We start from the raw sequence: 10,734 nt of genomic DNA, 5'->3' as shown, positions 1-10,734 counted from the left end.
GATATGCAGTCTGTTGTTAAGGTCACTAGTTTTTGAAGCGCAAGATTATTTCAGTTGTATGGTTTTTAAAATAGCTTAGGATATGTCCACTCGGCGTGTATTGCCTTTTAACGGCAAAACTGTTAGAATATCTTCTTTCACCTAGCAATCGTTAAAGACCATCCTTACGAAAATATTTACTTAAGCTACATTCCAGATATCTGTTAATTCATTACACTGTTAACTTAGAAAACGCATTTTTATAAATACTATTTTATGTCTTCCTGAGATTTATTTTGTGATTGACGGAATTTCTGAATAATTTGGCATCTTCGATAGTTGACGTAATTTCATTCTTATTTTTAGTTTCTTTAAATAAGATCTCCTATGCAGCAAGACTTGCGTCTTTAATTATGTTGCTATCCTCAAAAGGCTTTATATGAATGACAGTATATGAGCAACCTTAAATCATGCAGTTGTAGTAACCTTCATTTTATTTGTGGAGTTGGTAAACATTGATTGGACAACGAATGTGCTTTTCAGTTTTTTCACGTTTTCTTAGATTGCTGTTAGTATCATATTTTTTATGAAATGTTGTAAAATGTCTTTCTATGTTGTTTTTTCTTTCCAAAGTAAGCTGTTGAAATATAAATCAAACAAATGCTTTTATTCTTAAAATTAATGAAAAAAATATATTTGTTCTCATTCATCTCTAAGTTTTTTCGTATTTATCCGGATCATGTGGTGACATTATAGGGTAATTACAGAATCATTAATACCTGATAAAAATAATGATTAGCATGCATAGAAGAAGGGGTTATTTTTTATACCAGTGTGAAACCACCAAATCAGCTACTTAAGCACAACTTCGAAAATTCGTTCTGTTTTCGCTGACGTGTGTTTCATGTAGTCTACAGCAAGAGGCTGACGGTAGCGCTGTAAAATGATTAGACATTGCGCGGCAAGGGCATTTATAAAGATCAGCGAATTAAAATGCAACATTTAATTCAGTCTAACGCAACACACCTCGACATCAATGATGACATTTGGAATATTGAGAGCAATGCTGCTGCGCAACGTCTAGTGTGAAACAGAGCAGCTGCTCAAAGCACACTGAAGATCTAACTTCAGGGGACTTAAGTTGGTTGTGCCTTTGAGTGTGTAGAGTAAATGGAATTCGACTTTTCCATTCCTGTCATGACCCTTGACTTCACTTGATTGAGAAGGGACCAGACGTGTAATGGGAGTCGCATGAGGCTCATGAGCTAGGGGTTGGCCATCCATGATGTAAAGCGTAATATTATACGTAACCGTTGAACAGAATACATCAAACTATCAGATGTCACGTTTACAATGTTACGATGTTCCAAAATATATAATGCAAACATTGTTTCACATAGTGTTTATGGTGATATGATTCTTAAATATTTATGTGGATGTAATTCAATTACTGTATAAATAAAATATAAATAAAGATACAGATTCTATTTACTTAATGAAGTTTATTTACTTCATTGGAATGATAAAATAAATCTTAATGAATAATACTCACTACAGAGCATGTTATATGGTTTAAAATAATGCAGTTATGTGCAAACCAGTTGAACAGTTGATATGGCAACAATTTAAATTTTACACTAAAATTTGTCTTATCTAACATGAAACACGCTTGCAAACATAATTCGTTCTTCATATAAATGTACAATTTTAAAGGCACGAGCAAAATATATACAGCAAAACAAAAGGCAAATATATACACTACAATAGGAAATTAGATTTACACTTAATCAAAAAAGGACGGCGTTGGCTTGGAAAAAATAACTTACGTATTAAGATCTAAATTATTCCTAAATTATATTTATTTCAAATGGAATAATTTGTTTTATTTTTTAAATAGTTATGCAACATACAGTTTAATTTCAAAATGCACTGTTTCTAATCTTGTATAATAATTGCTATCAAAAATGGCCCTTTTAAATTTAGTGGGCTTAAGTTTGTTCTACTAATGTTTAGATATTGCATTCAAATTAAAACTTTCGCTTAAAACTAAACATCTTTATCTGAACTCGTCAAGGCTCTACTAGTGGCCGAGTGGGTAAAGACTGCTAAATACTGGGAGTTCGACTCAAGTTCGATGCCAGATTAGTAGCTGATTGAATGGTTGGTTTCGGTAGTTTACCTCCATCGGTAATATGAATACTGCCAGTTTCTCTTGCAAAGTCCTCCACGAATGTGCTCTGCCGTTTTCATGTAATCTAATCTAAACTAACTGAACTATTCAAGATTGAAAAAAGGAGAAAATATGGAGAATTGCATGGCTGCTATAAAAACTGATGAACTAGGGTGGCGTGTTTAGAAGAAGGATCTAATTAATTTCCTTAAGCAAAAATTAAAAGAACTGAATGTGAAGACATATTACAATGAATTTATATTCCATTTTCCCCAGTCTTTAATTAGAATATATTGCGTTTTTATAAATTATGCAGATTGCGCTCAAGAATCTGCTGGAATGATCGAAAATTAAATGAACTCATCCTTTTATAATATGGTTAGCCCGTTACATTATTTTAAGATGTGCAGGTTATAATGATGAATTTTTAGTGTAATGAAACCAAAGTTTGATAGTTTTTGACAGCTGTTTTGGAAACTTAATAGTCTTACAATGTTTTTGATGAAATATTCGTTATAATTAGGGTAAAAATAATTTCTTTGTTAATAAATATTTAAAAATTTAAAAAGCATAAAGCATTAGCTTGCTTCAACACTCTGAAGTGTTGGGTAAATAGTAGGGAAATGCTTATTATATTATTTTCGTTTAGATATTACAAGAAAAGAGTCCAAACCACCCTTATATCTAATGATTTCACTTTCTAAAATATGAAATAATATGATTACCTACTCAGTACTGTAACAGTATTCTATGTTCTCTAAACTTGTATGTGATGCATCTTTTTCAAAGCAGCTTCAACTTCAGTGTAAAGTTAAATAAATGTATACTGATAATAACAGCAAAGCATTTCATTGACACAAGTAACTCTTGCAAGATATACTCCCCTTTTAATTAAAAAAAGCTTAAACAGAAAATAATTTTATATAAAAAAATAAAAGTTATGTTAATTAAGGTTTTAAAAATTAGAAGTACAGCTCCAAAATTAATTTTAATGTTAATTTTTAATATTTAGAATTATCTCGTTGCTTAATCTTTTATATGTACTAATTAGTAGTGATATGTATCTGTCAGTGGATCAACAACAAGGATAGAATTTTTGTGGCATTCCTTTCTTATCCTAAATTTTTCATGTTTTTTTTTTTTTTTACTAACAAATCTTATATACAAGGATTTTATGAGTAAAGGAAAATTTCTGCTGTTATTAGCATAAAAATAAAAGTAATTTGCTTAAGTCTGAAGGTTCTGTTTTTGAATCATCGATAGGGACCAGATTTTTTAGCACTACTCTAGGTTTGTGCTTGTCTTTGGTCAATCTCTCTCTCTCTCTCTCTCTAAATATATATATATATATGACTATAAATAATATATAGTTATTTCTGAATAAAAATAATATCGATACAAAATACCTTTTTCTCACTATTGATCCCTCACTTTGAATATTCAAATATTATTAAGTAAAAGATTTGCATCAACAGATTTACATTATAAGTACTATTACTAGCGTTTTGTTATTCGAACAGGTTAAGTATTTAAATTATGCACATACGTTTTATTAAATTAATAACCGTTTAAGATTTTTAGCTCTTAGTAATTATTTAGGATTAAATTATGCCTTTTATTGTTGCTGTTTCTTCTGCTTCAACAGGAAAACAGTATAATGCTTATAAAAAACATAATTTGTCAGTAAATATTTAAAAATGGACAAAGCTCCAAATCTCTCTTCTTTTATCAATGTAAACAGATGCACAGTATTTATAGACGAAATTATAAATTCCGTACAGACATAACAAAATGACACAATACGTTATCCTATTGTATCTGTTCGTTAATCAATCATTCTTATAATTTTAATTCAGTAAGCATGCAATTGCATAAAAATATTTTTTTTTTTGTTTGTTTTCATTCTTATGAAGAGAAAACAAATTCATTCTTCAGAGAAAAAAATAAATACATTTTGTCACACATTTTGTCACATTATTCTGAAGCAACATAGTCCAGAAAATAAATTGGCATGAAAAAATATATGTAGTACATGTATATGTATGTATAAATTTTTCTTAAAACATTAAAAAAATCATTTACTTTTTATTAGTATTTCATAGCTTTATAGAGACTGTACCTGAGTATAATATATATAGGAACACAAACTCCACATTTTATCTAATTTATAAAACTACATTTGTTATTTACAGTTTTTATATTATCTGAGTCTATCTTGTTTAATAATTTATAAAAATAGTTACTAGAAATTGCAAATCATCAAAAAATCATTATTAGAAATCAAGTTTGATAAGCAAAGAATATGGAAAAAAGGTCACACATTAATGAAAATCAGAAGCTTAGAAATTATTGGAAAAATGGCTAATTAAAAAAATTTACATGTGCAGAAATAATAAACTGGCACAAAAGCAATTTTTAAGTTCGGATTTTCGTCGTAAAAAAAGGTTATGTATAGAGTACTCTTCGATTTTCCGGTTTGCGAACTATCAATGCGTGACTCAACAGTATGCACGAGAATATGTGGGAAAAAGGTTCAGTTTCAACGATTACCTCGTGCAATTCGTTCAGTATCTGCGTAGTCGAAGGCATCGTTTCGGTTCATTACTGAGATTTTTCTGCTTCGTACGTATTTTCCTGCATATTTTCTTCTGATTCTTTTAAACATTGATTTAAAAATTGAAAACTAAAAAATGAATAAAAAACGCGCTACAAGTACTAAGCGCAGACAATAACTGAAGTTATATGCCAAAAGACGGAAAATTCTTCGAAAACGTTGATCAGAGAAGCATCGAGAGACGATTCGGCCGAGTCTTGAGTAATGAGGATATTATTTAAAATATCACAAGAACAGAAGAGGTAGAGAGTGATACTGAAAATACAAGCGAAGAAGATGTTGACACTATGGTCCCGAGATAGCAATGACTTAATTGAATCTCTATTGGACTTCGACAACAAAAGGCAGTTCTAATATAATGATAAAAAAGTACTTCGAAAAACACGTAGTGAAATTCGAAAAATATTTTAACGTTCTCAAAAACAAATTACTGATTTTTTAAGAAATAAGCATGTACAATATGCATGAAATTGATTAACGCCCTCTTGGCTAAAATCAACGTGTAGTTTGAATTACCCTTGTTTCCCAATTATCCGTGACTTTCTTCTGCGGCATTAACCCGGATAATCGAGAGAATACTTCATTATTAATTTTGCTTGGAAATTGCATAAGAAGTATAAAGTTTTTTTCTTAACTTGGAATTTAAGAATACATTTTTTTTAGTGGGCGACAACGTTAAATTTATTTATAACAGGAAAGCATTGAAGTATCCATTTCTCGATTATGTGAGTAATAAGTGAATATATACAGGATAATATTAAAGGAAAAGGAAGAGAGAAAAATTTGTATTCTAAGTACATATAAAGCAGAAAAAGTATTATCCAAATAAATGACTATATTTCTGGAAATTTTGTAGGAACTTTATAAAAGGATTAAGTACATCAGATTATCACTTGTCTTAAACTGCCAGTGCTGATAAATTGTAAATTTTATTTTTCTTTGAAATGTTTAAATGTACCATTATCAATATAAAAGAATTCATATCATATGAATGAATAGAAATTATTTGATTTATGGATATTAGGTATTTTTATTTCGAATTTTTCATTAACAGGTACTTTCGGACTTTATAATTGATATATAATGACTGCGACTAAATTTACTTAATTAACACACACAGTTTTATTCCTAATAAATTATTTATTAGAATCTTACATTTTTAATTGAAATTTTAGTAGGTTTGATATCTAAAAGTGTCCGGAATATTTTCGATTTTACTACATTAACGAGATGACTCATTTAAAATCTTTCACTGTATGAGAATTTAAAACTACATATTATTTTCTAGTTTCTTAAGAAACAACGTTAATTCTCAACAGTAATATTTTTTCATTTATGAATGTAAAAACTCTGTCATTAAAATTATAGAATAATAGTTATTTATATAAGTTATTTTTCTTAATTTTTTTCGGAACCGAAAGCATCTTTATAAATTTAAAAACATACATTTCATAGCTCTAAAATATTAGAACAACTTATTAAAATTTAGGTTAAAAATTTTTTAAAAAAGTATTGACCTAACATGAATTATTAATGTGTATATTTTATGAATTTTTATGATAAATCTGAACGCTAAATTTTCGTGGAGTTCGTGTTATATGTTTCATTGGAATCCTTTCGCCAAATTTTACAGAAAGAGACGGAAAAAATTTGTGAGGCGTGATAAATTTCATGATTAAAAAAGAGATTCATTCAAATTTAGGTCACTTAGTTGCTTTTCGTATTAAAAATAAATTTAATTCATGTTTCTTAAATCTTATTGTTTCACAATGTTAAATTCTGAGCTTGTAATTTTAAATTCATGAATTTGCGATTATCCATTATTTTGCCAAAGTGTGCCAAGACTACTAAATAATAAATAAAACTATTATTATTTATGATATATTAATTGTTGAATATGGATTATCCGTGGCAACAATAATTTAACAGGGATGTTTTAAAATTTTAGTCAACTACACAAAAGCAATTTTTACATAAGCTTTGCTTATATGTTTTATTTACATTTTCATGGCATTTAATTTTAAAATTGTGTGTTTTATATTATTCCTGAAAAAGCGAGATCTCTCTATTACTTATCTGACAATATTAGAATGTTCTCAAGAATTTTTAAGCTTAGCATTTTTAACAAAGGGAGAATTCAACAGTCACATTTTGCATTTCAATATGAACCCAATAAATTTCATTTAATATCAATTCTTGAACTATTTATACACCAATGTTAAAATGTTTCGGAAATTTCGCATTTCAGGATAATTTGTGTATGTTTCTATTCTCGGAATCTTTTACATCGCAAATTGGATGCTTATAAAGAAAGTATACTTTTAAGCTACATTTCTAAAATATTCCTTGTACGTTAAGGATAGTGCAGCTTAAACCTGCAATAAATTTCTATCATGATGTATCATATAATTCATAATCACAAGAATGATTTTGAATTTATTTTTACAATTATTCTTAACAAAGATGAAATTTTAACGATGTTTCCGTCTGGAAAGTAGTTACTTGATAAAATGATTATTTTACGGAATACTGAATTTGATTTTAATTAGCATTCGTTTAAACTAGAGTTTACAATAAATTAATATTATATATATACCGTATTTGACGGCATATAAGACGCACTTATTTTCCTAAATTTGGTCTCTAAAAAGTTACCTGCGTCTTATACATGAAGGAAACAGGTTAACTTTCAATACTGAATGCTATTTTTAGCCCGGATAAAGGTCTAGACACACATAACGTTTTCTACATCTGCCATAATTATTTTGTACATACTACCGCCGTTTTTCATATTCAAAAGGAAAGCTCATCCGAAAGAAAAACTTCCAACGGGTGTAATTGTTCATGTTCATCCGAAGGGCTGGATGGACGAAGCTGGAATGAAACTGTGGTTACAGAACGTATGGGCGAGAAGAAAACCCTCTCTTTTGGTTTTGGATCAGTTTAGCGCCCATAGAACTGAAATCATAAAGAATAAAGCGAGAGAATTAAAACCCCAGACAGCTGTCATTCCTGGTGGACTGACTAGCCAATTGCAGCCTTTAGATGTATCGGTGAATAAGCCATTAAAGGAAAAAGTGCGAGAACGATGGAACAAGTGGATAGGAGAGCCACATCACGCCCTCACACCCTCAGGTAGAATGAAGCGGCCCTCTATTTCACAAGTGTGCAAGTGAGTAAAAAGATCTTGGGAGGACGTAAAGGCTGAAATGATTGTTAAGTCCTTTAAGAAGTGCGGAATCAGTAATGCTCTTGTCGAAACAGAAGACGACGCATTATTCGAAGAAGGTGATACTAGCGATGACGGAAAGTAGTGATGACGATATTCTCGTTTCCGATGATGATGATAGTGAAAAGGATTTTTATAGTTTTGAAAGTGATTAAAGTCTAATTTCCTGATAGGCAACGTTTTCCTTCAATCTGTGTTTCTTTGTTGTTTCTGTTTTATTTTGTGTTATGTTTGATTGCTTGCCGTTTATTCATTTATTCGTTATTGAAATTTACATATCATGTTCAAAATAGCTTACCGTTTGTTAATTTTCCTTAATAAAAATATGTTTGGTAATTGCATTCAATGATTATTTATTTGGCTTTTACGAAACATGACAACTAAAAGAAACCACATTTTAAGTTATTGTGGTACTTATTATAACTATTATAACTTTTTTTCTTTGTGTGGGCCTTCTAAATAAGGGTGCGTCTTATATGCCGTCAAATACGGTGTATGTTTTATATAATGAAAGCACTATCAACTCTTGTTAAGTTTTAAATAATTAGAACACTGTCTTGTTAAGGAATGCTTTCTTAACATGTTACAAACATTCAAAATAAATACTGAGTTCCTTTCAGTTTTTGAAAATTGCCACTGAATATATATACAAGTAATTTATTAAATTACATATTCTAATAAAAATTACTATTAAATAAAATTTTTGAAAGTAATTCTGACTAATGATAAACAAGGATTTAGTTCATGATAAGTAAGGTTTACAATTATTTTTCTCATTTGTGATACGTTTGTGTTTTATATGATAAAAATTAGAAGGAAAAAAATTCCAAATCTCATCAATTCTGCTTCAACTGCAGTCCATTGCAGGAAACTTGGAAAATTTAACGCCAAACTGCTGTGAGAAAAATAGTCAGCCGTATCACGAGCTAAAGATTAATCCGGTCATAAATAATAGTCGTTTCATAGTAGAAAACAGAGATGATTAAGTTTTTATAAAAAAAAAACCTAAAAGAACTAGGAATAATAAATTAAAAAAAAAACTCTCTCTTTGAAAAATCAAAAACATTGAATTAGTTACTAACGTAACGCATACATCCAAAAAACCGAATGCCTCATTTTGTAGATCTATGTCGGAAAATTTTTGAAAACCCGAGAAAATTTTCTTTTGACTGTTGATTAGTAAAATCAACAGTTAAAGAAAAGGTTCATCGTTCCTTTTCCCCAATGCAAAGTCATGATAAGTTGTGTTGAAAGCAGAGACATTTTATGAAGCTCATATATATACATATTGCGATAATTATATGAGAGATCAAACGAAAACTGTTTTTGTTTAGGAGCTGCTTTTGAAACATTTGAATGATTTTTATTTTCCTTAAATTGAGAACTCATTGATAAAAAAAGAGATCTACGTAAATGCATAACAACTTCATTTGATTTTTTACGGAAGAAAACAGGCATTAAATCGTGTCTACAATTTTTTGAATGAATGCGTGTCATTCTTAGAAAGTCTTAATTGGCATGTTGTTTTTAATTTAATATTGCACTAACTATTATTTTAAATTCAACAGATTTTTAAATAGAGATATATCAGAATTTTAGATGCATAATCAGTCATAGTTAATTCTCCTCATATTGCACAAAATGCAGGGGAGGTTCTTCCGTATAAAACGAAATTGCTATTATAATCTCATATATATATCACACAAAGCAAGGCCTTGTATAAGTTTATAACATCTGTTCATTTCACCTGTAAAAGAAGGAAAATAATCAAATCGAAACTGATATAAATAATAATCAAACATCGAAATTGCTATCGATGGTCTTTCTTTGAAGCTCTCAGGATCTTGGAGGATTTGGACGTTATGGATTTAACAGTCAGAACTTTCAAGTTGCTGGATTTTAGTGACCAGTTTGCATCAAAGTACTTAGAACCACGGTTGTCATTCTCTTTCAAAGATAACATACAACAAAGAATTTGTAATTCTGTCAAGTGATAGCAATCAGGAACGCATCACTGTCATTAAGAGTCCCTGTCTCTTTCAGTAATGTTGACTTAGCCGATCACTCTAAATCATCTGTCATTTAGTATAATGAACACGCATACTACAGTCTGGTGGCTTGACTTTCAATATCATCGTCTGAGTGAATTATTGAAGAAGGTGGACTTTTGCCATTGACTTTGATTTCAATCACCACGTCTTTGGGAGCAACTTTGTTAACGTCTATTCGCGTTGATTTGGACAAAGGCGCATTAGTCTCACTGCTGTCTCCACTACTCCGACGAGTTGTGGTGGTGCTTATACAAAGTGATTCTTGACTGTTTTGCCTATGTAGTGAAGGGGACGAGCTGTGGTCTGATTGACCAAATATTTCGAAGACAGCCGGAGCGCTTACCCGCTTACTTGCATTACCCAGACGACTGAGTAAGGTGTTAGTGGGAGAACCATGGATAAGGTAATCACGGTTCTCAATCCAAGATGGAAATTCCTGTTGACGATGTACGAAGTTGGCAGAATCTGGATATCCTCCCACCCCCGTTTCGACGTCTCGCTTCCATGGTAACGTAAGTTCTGTCAATGTTTTTTGGGGAGCGTTTTGTAACGAAGACTCATCTTCGTTGTCTGAGCAGGAACTGCCATCTGTAAAGAAACAAAACAAAAAAATTAAGTATATAAAATAACATGCAAATCTTTCGGTAATGTAAAGCTTCTAGAAGGCTCGTTCGTGGGTTATAGAAAATAT

General features: G+C 30.2%; 1 protein-coding gene across 4 annotated transcripts in view; it reads right to left on the bottom strand.

The window, feature by feature from the left end:
* Positions 1 to 1,461: 1,461 nt before the first annotated feature.
* The window catches only part of LOC118182193 (Na(+)/H(+) exchanger protein 2-like), a 313,261-nt gene continuing 303,988 nt past the window's right edge, over positions 1,462 to 10,734 (bottom strand). For all 4 annotated transcript variants that reach the window (XM_085820438.1, XM_085820441.1, XM_085820439.1 and 1 more), the window contains exon 12: positions 1,462 to 10,631. In XM_085820438.1, coding sequence (XP_085676564.1) covers positions 10,096 to 10,631 — 536 coding nt within the window. In that variant the 3' untranslated portion in view covers positions 1,462 to 10,095. The remainder of the gene's footprint in view (positions 10,632 to 10,734) is intronic.

This window comes from Stegodyphus dumicola, chromosome 7 (genome assembly GCF_044657685.1).
Source record: "Stegodyphus dumicola isolate Sdum_Otavi_A_Nest chromosome 7, ASM4465768v1".
NCBI lineage: Eukaryota > Metazoa > Arthropoda > Arachnida > Araneae > Eresidae > Stegodyphus > Stegodyphus dumicola.
This window is presented reverse-complemented; position numbering and strand designations above follow the sequence as displayed.